The sequence below is a fragment of the Alosa pseudoharengus genome, unplaced genomic scaffold (genome assembly GCF_046254945.1).
Source record: "Alosa pseudoharengus isolate Yale_2024_CS ecotype anadromous, Long Island Sound unplaced genomic scaffold, YU_APseudo_1.1 YU_APseudo_1.1_scf_5, whole genome shotgun sequence".
NCBI classification, from domain to species: domain Eukaryota; kingdom Metazoa; phylum Chordata; class Actinopteri; order Clupeiformes; family Clupeidae; genus Alosa; species Alosa pseudoharengus.
The window spans coordinates 6,893,090-6,907,942 of NW_027468837.1; the positions used below are offsets into that span (position 1 = coordinate 6,893,090).

The window sequence follows — 14,853 nt, forward strand, 5'->3', positions numbered from 1 at the left end:
TTCAACATAGTTAAGGCAGTTGCTTTCCATGCATAAAGTACTTTTATAACTTCTATGGGTCCTGTAAATATGTCCAGATGCCAAGGGCAAGCAGCCTACCTCTTTCTTCCTATCGCTGTTCTCCTTCTGCAGATGCCACTTGATTGACACGTGAGGGGACCTGGCCTGGCACTCAAGGAAGGCGGTACTTCCCTCCACTCCATACTGCACTGTCTCCAGGGTGTTCTTATTGGCTGTTAGAGGTTTAAGCATGACATAATATCCTGTGCTCCAGAGAGATGCCTTCTGAGTATTTATATGCTCTTTATATTCTTATGTGCTAAAGTCTTTCACAATGTAATGAAATAAATACATATTGTACTGCTTTAGCTGTAGTTAAGTGATACCATTAGAATACACACACATTGAACAAATAGAGGAAGAGGTAGCTTCTCTCACCATTGGAGTTGTAGCCTCTGCACTGTCTGATGGGGTTGCCGTACTTTACATCCTGTCGACGGCTGCGCCTGGAGGGGTCAGATCCACATTCCCAAACCAACAGAATCATTACAATATGCTCCACACAATGACATCTTTACTGACATAGACGCACAAACATTTCACAATTTTACTGGTATGGAAGACAGTATTCATCTTGTTGCAAAGTAATATGTCTATAAGACATTTAAATGCATAAAGATGTATGCACTGTGCACACAGACATGCATGTACGCACACACACACACACACACACACACACACACACACACACACCCTACCTCTTCTGCGAGGCGGAGTAGCGGGAGCAGGATTTGCCGTCCCAAGCGCAGTAGGGGTCTCTGGCCAGGCAGCAGTCAGCACAGGCCTCGCCGTAGACGTCGCAGCGGTGCAGCACCAGATGGGTGACGCCCGCGGGCGAGCCCACGTACAGCTGTTGCTGTAGGGAGACAGAGGAGGCGGGGGGGTCAGGAGGTCACCTCATCCTCTCTCATCCTCTCTCATGCGCTCCCCACAAAACAGCATCCTAGCTGGCCAAGAATGGCTGCTCTACCCAATATGCTGAATGCATTAGGCATGTGTTCTTTATAAAGTGCACATATTACTATGGAAGGTATTCCTTAGGTATTACTGTGGAAGTTGATTTATGTATAAGATTTAAAAAATAAATAAAAATACATACCCTTTTGGGAGATATCTTCATGCTTGTTATTGGTGTTGGAACCTGAAGGTTTAGATAAAAACATATTTTACTGCATGAAAAACAATGACCAGGACAGAACAAATAGAAGGAAAAGATAAAAACATGGACGACTCACTCTGAAGACCTCCACTTCCTCAAGTACTAGTTCCTCCGTCTGCAGGTCATCTCTGGGAAGGACAATCACCTTCTGAATGGTTCCTCTGTCTTTGGATGGAGAGAGAGAAAGAGAGAGAGAGAGAAGGGGAGAGAGAGAGAGAGAATGAAAGAGAGATCAGAGAGTGTAAGCGGCAGTGTGTTTGAAGTGAAGCTCGAGATGAAAGCTGAAAGCCGCTCTCTTATATAACGCATTTCCCCCCGACCTTATTGAAGCTAAACAGAACCTCCCCATTGATAATCATCTCTGAGCTGACACATGCTTCCAGGCAGACAAACAGTCTAACAGTCTGTCCAAGAACTCTGAGATTTTCCCTGCAGACTTTACACCACATGTCATCTTACATCGCTTACTCAACTGAAAACACACTCCAGAAAATAAACAGCCAGAAGAGGGCTGAGATCGGACACCATCCAAACGTCAAACTTAGGAACCCTGAAAGGGCTCTCAGTATCTAAACACTGTGGGCTCTCTCCTTGACTTGAGGAAAGCACTTTTAAAAACAGGTGTAATACAGTTAATCTCATTCAAATACACATGGGCTGATGGTTCAGATCTACCTGGGTCTGGGTTACCCCCCACTGCTATCCCACTTACCCGTCCCCAGGAACAGCACTTCGTAGTTCCCATCGGCGGCGGCCACCTGATCCACGGTGATCGTGGTGAACTCGTAGTCCACGTTGGTCCTGACCACAAGAGGGCGCTTGTGCACTGGGTACACGGCGTTGTACATGGTGGGGTGGTTACGCATAAAGTTGATGACCTCGTCCGGGTAGTCTTTGGTGGACTTAAGTTGGGGGGTGAACGTTCCTCCTGGGCACTGGAATTTTAAAAGAGGATATCCGTTTATTATACATGTACTTTTTTCTCTCTTGATGCACTCAAAGATCTTACTTTAGAAAAACAGGTTTCAATTTTTTTTACAGATTCAGGACTTGGAGTATCAGCATAAAGAGTGGCTGTATATACAGAGTGTGTGTGTGTGTGTGCGTGTGTGTGTGTGTGTGTGTGTGTGTGTGTGTGTGTGTGTGTGTGTGTGTGTGTGTGTGTGTGTGAAATTCTACTCACTGTCCCTGGTCGAGGGTATGGTATCTTTCCTGTGTAGGCGACCCACTGGTAGTTTGGTCCCTCTTTGTGAGCAAAGGGCCCATTGAACACCATGCGCACATCCGCCATGGAGTAGACACACACGGCCGAGCCCTTGAACACAGACCTACACATGGGCGAAGACAAACACACACAGGTCCATAGGTCTGCTTGAGTATGCACACACAGACACAAACTGATCACTCTTTCTCTTTCACTCTCTCTTTCTCTCTCTTTCTCTCTCTCTCTCTCACACACACACACACACACACACACACACACACTGCTGGTATTATTTTTAACTGGAAGAGTGTGCATGAACTTTTCCCCCTTTCCCTCTATAAAAAAGGGACTCATTTTAATCGTTTCCACAAAATTCAGATTCAATTTATCAAGGTTGCTGACTGATATGTCTACTCAAACCACATGGGACCACTAACCTCTCTGCTCAACAGGAAAATGCTTTTCCCCCACTCTTTTGTGTAAGCATTTGGCTGTACTGGGCCGTATAAATAGAGATGATATTATTATTGAAGCTGAAAAAAGGCAAATGTCTTTTCTCTTGGACGAGAGGAGCGCCTGAATATGAATGAGAGAGAGTGGACCCCCCCCACACACACAATCCTACCCCCCCCCCACCCCTGAGAGGTACTGTAGAAGGCACCTCCAGGCATTTCAGACAAAAAGCTTGACTATTATGGGGTTGCAAAGGCCTATGCACAGTCATCTAGGAAATGGAGCTCCAGAAAGACAACTGGTGAGGGACAAAGAGCAAACTATGCTTCAACCAGCCAAGAATAGGCAGACTGTTAATACATTACTTATGGAAATGGCTGTGAGTTTTTTTTTGCTTTCGGCTTGTAGGTGAATGGAGTCTGAACTGGCTAATAAAACGAAAACCTGCTACCGCTGCAAAAGCACTTAACAGGGGTGCAAAAATCAGTATTTATGTTTGGTGCTGGGCAGCCCCCAGTGACCCCCTGACCAATCCCAGGATGTAATTAGCTCTCTAATGGGCAGCCCTGGCTTTAGTGAATCCAGACCCTGGTGTATAAACCTAATACAATAGGCCAGATGCCAGGTTTCTTTCGCCTGGGAGTCTGGAGGAAATGTAGTTTCAGGGAGTGACGGTCTACATGCTCAGGCAGACTACCTCAACTTCAATACCTGACTGGATACCAGTAGAGGTGTGTGTGTGTGTGTGTGTGTGTGTGTGTGTGTGTGTGTGTGTGTGCATGTGTGTGTGTGTGCGTGTGTGTGTGCGTGTGTGTGGAGGGGGAATGTGATCTGAGACACACATAAAAGATCATTCATCACACTGCTCGATGACTCACCCAGAGACAGAGAATACTCCATAGATGACGGGGTTCTTGGTGTCCTGGGTCTTCTGGATAAATACGTCCCCTATCCGACAGAGACACAAAGGCGCTGGTTAGACTCAAAACGGGAAAAAGTTCTGCAGCAGCTTAAACAGTGTGACACACACTACAATAAAAATGTGAAATAAAAGAAAATGTACTGATGCTTGTATATAATTTCGGATTAACGTGTCTGATGAATGGCCTTTATCACAGGATATCGCATTGCAGACCAGCAGGGCTTGTTCAACAATAAGCAACAGTCCTGCAGGCGCATGGACACTGTCTTTCGCACGCTATGTCAGGCTGTCTCGAGTGCCTCGCTGGCGTGAGATAAGTTATCCCACAGCACAACGTCAGTGTGCCAGATACACTTTTTCCCAGACACCTCAGCGTTGATGGTGACACACAGTAAGGAACGGCCTCTCTGTACCCTAGGCTGCATGCCCAGGCCTTATCCTCCATTTCAACTCCCACAACGCCCCCCCTCCCACCTCTCTTTTCTACTTCTCCCTCTATTTCTCTCCTCCTCCCTCCCTCCTTCCCTCTCCATTGGCTGTGGCCTCTCCCTGTGCCTGACCCTTCTTGATGTAGCGCTGGAAAAGTTTGTTTGACATTCACGAGGAGTGCAATCACTGACCCCCCCCCCCCCACACACACACACACACACACCCACAACCACCTCCTCCTCCTTCTCCTCCAAAAAAAGGCTGAAATGTTTGAATTTATCGGTGGGGCAAGAGAATGACAGGTGGGAGCTCGCAAACAAGAAGAGGAATTAAGACTTGGCACAATGTAAAGAGAGATCCATAACCCATCTGACGCCAGTCTGCAGCAGTTCCTGGCGCTGGAGCTGGGGGTGAATGAAGGGGTGGAGGTGGAGGAGAGGAGAGGGGGATGGCGGGCGGATGAAAAAAAAAAAAAAAAAAAACTCTAGCCCAGGGGGAATGTTGCCCTGGTTTGGTCTGTTGACTCAGTCAGAAGCCAGCGGGCACCTTTTTTTGGTTCATTTACTTGTACTATTAGTTACTGCCTGGCAGTGTGTGCACACTCGTAAGAGCACAAAGGCATTGCCTGCCTCATAAAAGACAATGGTGAATGGGTACACACTCACTGGATACTGCCTTGTTACTTTTGAATCCCAATCTGGAAAACATCTGTTACATCCAAGATCAAGAACGGACATGATTTATCAGACATGTCTAAGCTGAGCACAAGAAGCATAGCAAAGACTTCCAACATTTATTAGCAAAGACACTGTGTATGGTTGGTGTCTCGGTGAGGAATACATTGTGATTTCTTCATGAGCTGCAGCCATATTGTGTAAATAGCGTGGAGAACAGACATGTCCTTCCACGATCAGAACTTTTCAACACTCTTGAAATGTTGCTTTGAGGCCATGTGGAACGAGGGAGCGAGCAGGAAAGACAGACTGAGAGAGAGAGAGAAAGAGAGAGAAAGAGAGAGAGAGAGAGAGACGAGGGAGAAAGACCACACAAGCCCCCATGCCCAGAGGTGCAGAGGAGTCAGAGTCAGGCTGTCTGCTGACGAGAGAGTGAACAAGTAAGTGTTGGTGAGAGGAGAGAGAGGAGAGAGAAAGAGGGAGAGAAAGAGGGAGAGAAAGAAACAGAGGCAAATGGCAGAGGAATAGACGGAGCCCAGCAGAGTGGTGTCCACCAATCTTGCATGTAGAATGTGACATCTCCCCAAAAACAGAACAAAGGAAATAAAAGAGGGAGCAGTCAGCAAGAAAACAAAAACAGAGCTGGAAAACAATGAGTCATCTAGAGAGAGAAAACATGACCATCAAAGGAGACCAACAAATGGAGAGAGAGAGAGAGAGAGAGGGAAGCACAGAGAGATGGGAGGGACATTAAGACAGAGAGAAAGAGAGAGAGGAGGGACATGAAGACAGAGAGAAAGAGAGAGAGATGGGAGGGACATGAAAAGAGAGAGAGAGAGAGAGAGAGAGAAGGCAGAACTGGATGAAGACATGCATATATGAGCTCATGGTATTGGTCATGGGTAAATGGAGATGGAGAGGCCAGCCCTATAGGGCGGACCGGCATTTCCCAACAGCCATGTCTGCTGACGCCGCCACGACAAAAGCAAACGCAATGCCGGAGTATAAACAAAGTCACCAGCAGAACCCACAGGAGGTCGCCTGAAAAACACGAGGTCAACAACCACACACCCCTGAGCGCTGTCCGTGCAGAGAGACAACAACAGGATTCAGCAACAGCCGCCCGAGGCTTCACCGCAGAACAAAAAGCTCCCACTATTCCACGGCGCACTGTTGTGAAAAACTCTCAAATGAACCTTGACGCTCCGCTGCCATCTAACCGCAGTTTGGCTTGGCCGTGCCAAAAGCAATAACGCCGTTACATCGCCCCATACATCTTAATTTCCACGGCCAAGATGAAGACGTACACGGAGTTGTGTGACTAGGTTCTCACGATCGGTGGCAGGAGATCTTCCTATAGCCTCTGGTCAAGCATGTGTGTTCAGAGAACACTAGCATTCACTCCAAAAGCTATTTCAAAACTGTGCAACACTTGTGAGTGATTAGTGATATAACTGCATCCAAAGGCTGTAGAGCGGGGTGCTGTATGTTAAGCAACGTGCACAAACCACCACCATATTTCTTGAGAGGACATTCATGGGATTTGCTGAGCTTGCGTTGAGTTATGGTCAGCACACCACCCCGAATCCACAAGGCAGGCCGAGACTCGGGAGCAGCTTGGAGAGAGAGTCAGTCTGGCTTGGCACGGGCACCGACTCTGCCTACGGACACTCACGCAAAAGGAACGCGCACAAGCACTGGGAGGATGGTCTCTGGAAGGAGATTAGACCGTCTTAATCATTTTCCTGGGCAGAGCCGGGGACTAATAAATAATAGATGAGGTCAACAGGTCAACGTGCAGGGATCGAGCAAGTGCTCAGCAATTTCCATCCAGATGAATCGCTTCGACATGGCAGTTGACATGAAAGTACAGCTCTAATGTGGAAACTGTAGCTGATGGTCCGTGCAGGCACTGGAGCCTTTTCCGGAGCCCAGAGGGGGGGAACAAGGGCTGGGGGTGGAGGGGGTTATAGTGGCTAAATCATCTGCCATGAGGGGCTATTAGCGAATGATCACGACTGCGTCCTTTTTGCCATTAAGGAGATCCTGTTTCTCCAGATGAGCGGCACTGCTGATGAGAACCCCACTGGCCACGGCGCTGCCAACATATGGAGTCCATCCACGGCCAGTCTCGTCTCATCTCGCACACAATGCCTTCACGATTTGTATGTCAGCTGAGAGATTCTCTTCCCCTGTTGTTTTTTTTTATGGACACATATGGACTTTTGGGTCTCCATCTGGGGGGGATCTCTGGAGCTTCAGAGGTTATGAAACACCTCCCGCCTCCAGCGCTTTCTCCAGCCTCGACTCGAGCAGACATCATAAAAAGGCAGGGGCAGGCATCCCACAGGCATCGTATCCAGTGTGGACAGTGTCTCTTTTCATCTTAGGTAATAATTGCAGTGGAGTTGCGGGTGGAAGTTCTCTTGAGGGGGATGGATTCTGGCCGAGGACACTGCTACACGTCAGACAACCCCGAGGCGTAATCTCTTTCGTTTAAATCTGTCATCGACTCATCCAGCCCGCTGATCTCACCTGAGTGATTTGTGTCCCGTGGATCTCACCTGAGTGATGAGAACCTGCCTGCAGGGAAGGAGAGAAGAGAAGCACTTGGATCAAATAAAAAGGCCTGACGGACTCACTCAGCTCGTCGAAGTGGGTCTCGACCCCGTCGACTCCCGGAACTGAGCAGATCAGCCGCGCCTTGAGGAACGTGCTCCACTTGTTCACCAGGCAGCAGTGGCCTCCGTCATCATTCTGCAAAAAAAGAGAGGAAATGACATTACATTACATTACATTCATTCACTTAGCTCACACTTTTGAATACAGTGAATACTTGTGACTCAATAGTGAGAATTAGAGAGAAAATAAGAGTGAGTTGGTGTGAGGGAAACAGACTCAATGAGAACGGCAGACAGAAGTCAGAGAAAGAGTCACAGGGAGGAAGAGGAAGAGAAAGAGTGTGACAGAGAGAACGAGTGACAAACTGAAGCCAGACAAAAGTTGTTAGAATGGCAAAGAATTGCTGGAGTGATAAATCCAGACTGTTTAGAGCACGATGGCAATCCTTGATAGATACAATTGCCTCCATACACGAAAGCAGTTAATTTCCATGGTGAATCGTCCACAGCAAATCTGGGGAGTTTTTAGCTAGATGTACTGAAACATGGCCAGGCGAAGCCGGGATAATAAGGCGCAGAATGCGTCCACAAAGCAGCTGGGGCACCCCTCCATCCCCACCCAACTACATGTCAACATGATGGGACTTCTTGTTTCCGTCTAAAACGCCGTTGCCTGTATTATTCCTTCTCTGTCTATGATGCGTGCAGTCTGAATGGGACTCAGAGTAAACAGCAGCTCCGTCTCCATCTGCTCTGGACCCCTGCCAACAACTATGACGGAGACGGCAAGAAATAATGAACAGTAATAAAAACATGATTAAGTACAATCTTCCTCACCAGTGGAAAGATATACAAAGTACCAACATGGATGTTAATATGTAACAACCACTGTATACTGTACTTCATGTATTAGAATAAGTGCCGAACACTATATTCTGCAGGGCTGCAGGGCTACCTCATGTACTGTATGAGAATATGGACCAGACACTATATTCTGCAAGAATACTTCATGTATGAGAATATGTGCCGAGCATTTTCTGCAGGGACATTTCATTCATTTGACACGGTCTCTTTTGTTTCTTGGCATGTTTGTGAGAGCGTGAGCAATGTGTGTGAGTATGTGTGCACATATGCTTGTGTTTGAGACTTGTGTGCAGGTTTCATTTGTACAGTATGTGTGTGTGTGTATGTGTGTGTATGTGTGTGTGTGCGTACGTCCGTGGGCGTGTGTGATAGAGAGACAGAACGAGAGAGAGAGGAAGAAACAGAGAGGGGGTAGACACTGCATTTTGCATTTAAACCCTGTGTTTATGTTTAAATGTTTAAACTTGTTTAAAAGCTTGGCGATGCAAAAGAACTGCCATGCAAATTCCTCACTAAAATGTAAGTGAAGGACAGAGACAAAAGGACAGACAGAGAGAGAAAGAGAGAGTGTGTGTGCGTGTGTGTGTACACCAATGAGTGTGTGTGTGTGTGTGTGTGTACATCCATTGATGGAGTGTGTGTGTTTGAGAGGGCTCACCAGGCAGATCCTGCCGATGCGGGACTGAGTGACCGGACTCTGGCCCATGTCAGTGGCCTTCTCCCGGAAAAAGAAGTAGAGCTTGTCATCATTCTTCTCCGCGCTGTCAGGGATAAGCTGGGCATGGATGAACGTAGGATCTAGGAAACAAAGATGAATAAAGTCAGAAAGAACAAAAGGAGGATGGAAAGAAGGAAAGAAGAAAATAAAGACAGAAGACCGAAAACCTCTCCTCTTTGTGTTGTAAAACTGTGTTTTGTAACTGTTGTGTTGTAAAATTTTGATTATAATCTTTTTTGCTGAACTCATAAAAACAAGTCAAGTGAAGAAGCTAAAGAGCACAGAATGAGAGAGGTGACAATCACTATGAGATCTCTATTTAACACTGACCATGGGACCGTGGGACTGATCCTGGGTCAGATATGTGATCTGCTCAGACAGATTTAAAGCTGCTCATGGGATGTGTCAAATCTTTAAATCACAGTCACTCAGCAAACCCTTGTGACCAAAAGTGGAAACGAGACAGACATGGTGTGTTTGTGTATGGCGACCATCACAGGGTCGGCAGCAGTATGAACCACTGGAGCAGTGCCCGCAAATGCCTGAATGCACCACTGCAATCTGGAACAAACACAGACACACACACACACACACACACTCTCACACACACACCACACACACACACACACACACACACACTCGCACACACAGACACACAGAAACACAGACACACACACACACAGACACTGTACCGTGCAGCCAGCGGGAGTTGTACTGGTCGGTACGCATGGTGGTGTGTTTGCTCATAGTGCGGAAGATGGCTGAGTCTGTGCCCATGAAGTCAATGTAAAGGCCTGTGTAGAGTTGTCCATCTGCCAAACAGAGAAAGGAACAATATTAAAGGAGTGCTGAGAGAGATAGAAAGAAAGAAAGAAAGAAAGAAAGAAAGAAAGAAAGAAAGAACAAAAAGAACCCAAGACTGCAGATACAGTGTCAATTCGTGCAGTAGAAGTATGCATTTATACTAACTACTCACTGATAAGCGAGGAGACGCTATTGAGTTTAGGGTCATATGGACATTTCCCTTTCCCAGAATCCACCTTGCCAGGCTCCAAACGGAAAATGTATTCCTGGAAAATGCAACACACACACAAACACACAAACAGTTAATGATTTGGTATTGCTCTGCATTAGCAAAGCAATATTGATTTGGCTAATCTCTTTGGAGCTTTAGATAAGTAACACCGCTCTAAGGGTTTCCATCCTTGAAGGGAGAGACAAGAATGAAAACCCTGATACATGTCTGGACTGTACAGAGATGGTCTGTGTGGATAAAAACACTTGCTAACAACCGTCCCCTCCTGAAGGTCACAACATTAACAAAGGCATCTTGTTCTCAAGCCAGCTCCAGAAAAAACTCTGGAATATCTCTCATAGCTAAATCTTGAGATCTTGAGGACAATACCATTACCAATGTAAGACATACTGTATCTTTCTGTCCTCAAAATGTAAAAGAAACTTTTATCTTATCCTTTGCATTGAACTATGCACATTTCACACATTCCCTCAACATTAGTTGTGTTGACGTTCACTGTGCACACAGAAGAGGATTTTTGTGGATGCAGTAGCCTTGTAACCCAGAGAACTACAGACTACGCCAACTATAATGAAGCAGAGCTCCCATGCTGTTAGCCGTTAGCAGGCAGCATGTTTCATACTCATCAGTGGAATGACAAGGCTAGGCCGCTACGCACTCCAAACGGTTCACACAGGGAGAGCGCACCGAACACCTCTGTCAACAGAGGGCTGATAGCACAGAGAGATGATGATGGTGAACTTGTAGCTGGACACGTCTCAACTATGTGGTGCAAAACACAATCAGGGCTAAAGGTTCTGAGCATGCTGTTCTGAAGGAGCTGGCCAGTGTGTGTGTGTGTGTGTGTGTGTGTGTGTGTGTGTGTGTGTGTGTGTGCCTCCAGTTGTGTATATATGGAGTATGAGAGAGAAAGATGGAGAGAGCGCGAGAGGGAGAGTTTATGGATGTGTGTGCGCATATTTGCGTAAATACAGTTTCTCAAAGCCGATGACAGACCAGCACTTCTTTTCCTCCGTCTTCAGCCAAAGAGTAAATCAGCTGCACAAATATATAATCACACATGCACACACGGACCAACCGCGATAGAGCTAGTTCACGGCCAGATTAAACAGAAAGGGCCATAAATCAAAACACTCATCTGCCAGCGGGAGGAATACGTACAGCGGGTATCAGCTATGTACAGCCTACTTCCATAAGTGGACTTTTATGGTCAATGGCAACAATGTCTTTGTGAAATTGTTACCATGGACAACCAATGCATATTTCCATCACCTCCGAGAGAAGAACAAAGATTTAACTTGGCAGATTCATCCCCGTAAGTGTTTGTGTGCTTTTTTGAAACAATGCAGGTTCGGATGACTGGTCTCGGTTCAGTGGTATGTAAACTATCACACTGACTGGCAGTGTTGTGTAACCTAAAACCCAGAGTGGTGGCGTGACGCTGAGATTCAGAGCTAAACTCCCTGTTTTGATGACAACCCATTTACTGGTATTTACACTGGAAACGAGCACGGCCACACACTAAGAAACATCGAGGAGACGAGTGAGAAGAGAATCCTTCGCTTTAACACATTTAGCACATTTTCTTGGTCAGTTCTTATGAATAGGTTTAGGTCAACCCCCCCTCATTAAATACACAGCAATACAGCGTGGTGCCGTACTGTCTAACTCTCTGTCACAATACGTAGTCAATCCCCCGGTCTCTCCCGTTAAGTCCTGCCCACTCCCACCTTTGGCACGGTGGGCTCGGCTGTGGTGTCGGCGTCGGCCGCGGCCGCTCGGCTGGTCCTGCCCCCTGCCCTGGCCGCCTGCTCGCTGAACAGAGTCTAAAAGAGAAGAGTCACAACGGGCCCAGACTGGGTTAGATGCCAAAAGCACTGCTGGCCCTGCAGTTCAGCAGGCCTGAGGAAGCCCTTCGAGGATCCCAAAGAGTGGACAGACAGCCCCTCGCGTGAGCGAATGTGGCTGTGAAATGAAGTCTGCAGTGAACTTACACCCTAGTCGATTCCAAGTGAGGTAAATGAGGTGGAAGAAAAGAAAAAGAAAGGATGCAAAGAAAATAAAGTGTGCAAAGAATAGAAAGGATGCAAAGAAAGGAAAGACCAAATGGGAGAGGTCAGTTGAAAAGCTGAAGTCCAACATGCTGCTGCCTGAAAAACTGCTCATACATTCTCATGCAAACAGACAGCACATGCACACGGAGACGAACGCCAGCAAGCATCGGCCTTTGTCACTAAATCTGCCTTCTGGATTTACTGTAGAGGGTGGAAAAAGGGCTAGTGAGGCATGGCGTGGTGAAAAGCAGTGCGAGACATTAGACTGAATGCAACAAAGATCTGCCATTTGTTTTCCAAATCTACTGCTCCTGGGTACATGCAGAGACAGAGACACTGCAGGAGTATTTAGCTCCCTGTCGTCAGGCATCAGCATAACATTGAGGAGTCACAAGCTGATAGAAACCATTTCTAATCCACTGAAAGAAAGTGAAAGGAAACTTGGCATGAGCTAGATGTATAATAATGGGGATAAAAAAGAAACTCGTGGACAGGGTGCAGACTCTTAGTTCTGGCAAGGCAGGAGAATGGCTACCTGTGACCTCCGACCCCGGTCAACGTAGGTGCAGACGGGATTGTAGGCTCCAGTCCCACACACGTACAGGTGGGTCCTGTTCCATGGCTCGATCAGTCGGATGAAGTTTCCACACTCCCCCTAAAATAGATGGAAACATTGGAAGGTAAGAGGAATCCACTGAATCACCACTCAATGTAGACATTTATTTTAAGCTTAGGAACTCTAAGGTAAGAGTCCATAGTGGTTGTATTCCAGATTGGGTAACTTTTGCACCTTGTGCTCCAGTACTTTTCGGCTAGTTTCTTTTCAAAAGACTGGAACACTGCAAAATTGGGTCTTGTGATTTTTTTTACCACAAAGTAGGGGGATTCCAAACCTGACCGCAAGTATGAGTCAGGAAAATTCTGGCACATGTAAAACCAATAAAGCAGATCTGTGCTGCACTAATCATAGGTGCTAACTCCAACACGCCACTCAGGCTGGTGTCGGGCGTTTCGGGGGACTCAGGTATTTTTCAGCGTTTTGGCACCGTTGGTGTGATCGGATCAGCTCAGCTACCGCTCTGGGGTTCAGGTGCAGACTTACATTGGTGTCCTTGCCAGACAGAATGCATTCCGTCTTCCTTTGTGGATTAACAGGCCAGTGAATCTGAGAGGGAAAAGCAAACCAACAGTTCATTCCACCCACGTAAATCCTCTCTACGATGCATCAAATATTACTTTCACTTGACTGTGCTGATGTTAGCATAATGCTAATGTCGATAGACTTAATGCTGTTAAGAGCTTTCACAGCACATAGCACTGATTCTCCACAAATCTAAGCTGACACTAAGCATAGGCTAAAGCAGCTCTAGGGGCCTCTAGTGACCATAGGCCAGGACTGTAGAAATGACCAGGGGATCAGCGGCCTCTCTTACTATGAGGGGCTCCTTGTTGATGTCATGCAGGTCCAGGGACAGGATGTAGTCCTTGCTGCCCACGTACATGCGGTCGTGGTCCTCGTCCATACACAGGATGCGGTAGTCAGTGGAGTTGAGTAGGAAGGAGAAGTGGTGCGCCGTGCCGGTTGATCTGAGCTCTGGAGGAGGAGCGGGAGGAGAGACAGAAAGAGAGAGAAAGAGAGAGCCAGAGAGAAAGGGAGAGAGAGAGAAAGGGAAAATGGGGGAGGGGGGGGGCAAGTCAATAATTAGTGATTCAATAAACATAGTGCACTAACATGTGCCCCACATTCTACATATGTTACAAATGATGCATGCGGTTTAGCAGTTACAAAGGAGCTCTGTAAAAGATTGATGACAGATTTCCCTTCACTTTTTCAACTTAATCAAATAGCCAACTAATAACATACAGACAGTCGCATAAATACTTGAGCGTAGTTGCAGCTCAAACCCAGCTGACCTCTCGCATTGCCCTTTGAGAAGTCAGTGGACAATAATCTAAACAACATATGTTTTAAGTTTTGTTCGGTTGCAGCTCTAGACCTCCAATTCCTGAATCCAGAGTGAGTTTGGTGAATAGACAGGCCATTCTGCACAAACGACAGACAGACAGACAGAATTCAGCATCGGAAGAACAATCATCTCCTCTTCCACTTTTCCCAGAACGAGTTTGAGTTCTCACGTCTAAATCTGACCCACTGAGTGGTATGCAGGTTTACAACACCAAAGCACAGACCTCCTCTCCTCCTCCTCGCTCCACCACAGAGGTGTGTATGTGTGTGTACATGTGTGTGTGCATATATGGCACGGACACGAGTGACTCTACACCCGCAGCGCAAATAAGCAGCGGAATGTGTGGAAGAGACACGTCCCCACTGAGGAATGCCATCGGGTCACGGCTGAACAGGGCACTCTGTGGCCATGCGGATTCAGACAGAAGCGAGAGAAACAGACCCCAGACAGGAAGAGGGAGAGAGGCAGCGAAAGAGAACTGGAAAAGGCATGCACGCTGCATGGGGCAACAATGAAGGCTCCATTAGCTAACACTAATTACATGCACTATTTACCATTAAAAAGGCATTAACCACAGCACTTAACATTACTTGACATTACTGTTGAGGGTAATGTTCTTTTTGGTGTTATTGAATTAAATGAATGTTGTTGGCTAAGAGATACTACATGGAGGTCTAACGAGTACCTGGTGA

General features: G+C 46.8%; 1 protein-coding gene across 2 annotated transcripts in view; it reads right to left on the reverse strand.

Moving 5' to 3' along the window:
- Positions 1 to 14,853, reverse strand: part of sema3fa (sema domain, immunoglobulin domain (Ig), short basic domain, secreted, (semaphorin) 3Fa) — a 47,844-nt gene that overhangs the window by 2,689 nt on the left and 30,302 nt on the right. For both annotated transcript variants that reach the window (XM_076267463.1, XM_076267462.1), the window contains exons 3-18: positions 13,628 to 13,788; positions 13,297 to 13,359; positions 12,730 to 12,849; positions 11,871 to 11,966; positions 10,081 to 10,174; positions 9,797 to 9,916; positions 9,045 to 9,184; positions 7,544 to 7,658; positions 3,755 to 3,824; positions 2,403 to 2,547; positions 1,932 to 2,154; positions 1,296 to 1,384; positions 1,160 to 1,201; positions 759 to 916; positions 439 to 506; positions 100 to 233 (exon numbers count right to left, since the gene is read on the reverse strand). In XM_076267463.1, coding sequence (XP_076123578.1) covers positions 100 to 233; positions 439 to 506; positions 759 to 916; positions 1,160 to 1,201; positions 1,296 to 1,384; positions 1,932 to 2,154; positions 2,403 to 2,547; positions 3,755 to 3,824; positions 7,544 to 7,658; positions 9,045 to 9,184; positions 9,797 to 9,916; positions 10,081 to 10,174; positions 11,871 to 11,966; positions 12,730 to 12,849; positions 13,297 to 13,359; positions 13,628 to 13,788 — 1,838 coding nt within the window. The remainder of the gene's footprint in view (positions 1 to 99; positions 234 to 438; positions 507 to 758; positions 917 to 1,159; positions 1,202 to 1,295; positions 1,385 to 1,931; positions 2,155 to 2,402; positions 2,548 to 3,754; positions 3,825 to 7,543; positions 7,659 to 9,044; positions 9,185 to 9,796; positions 9,917 to 10,080; positions 10,175 to 11,870; positions 11,967 to 12,729; positions 12,850 to 13,296; positions 13,360 to 13,627; positions 13,789 to 14,853) is intronic.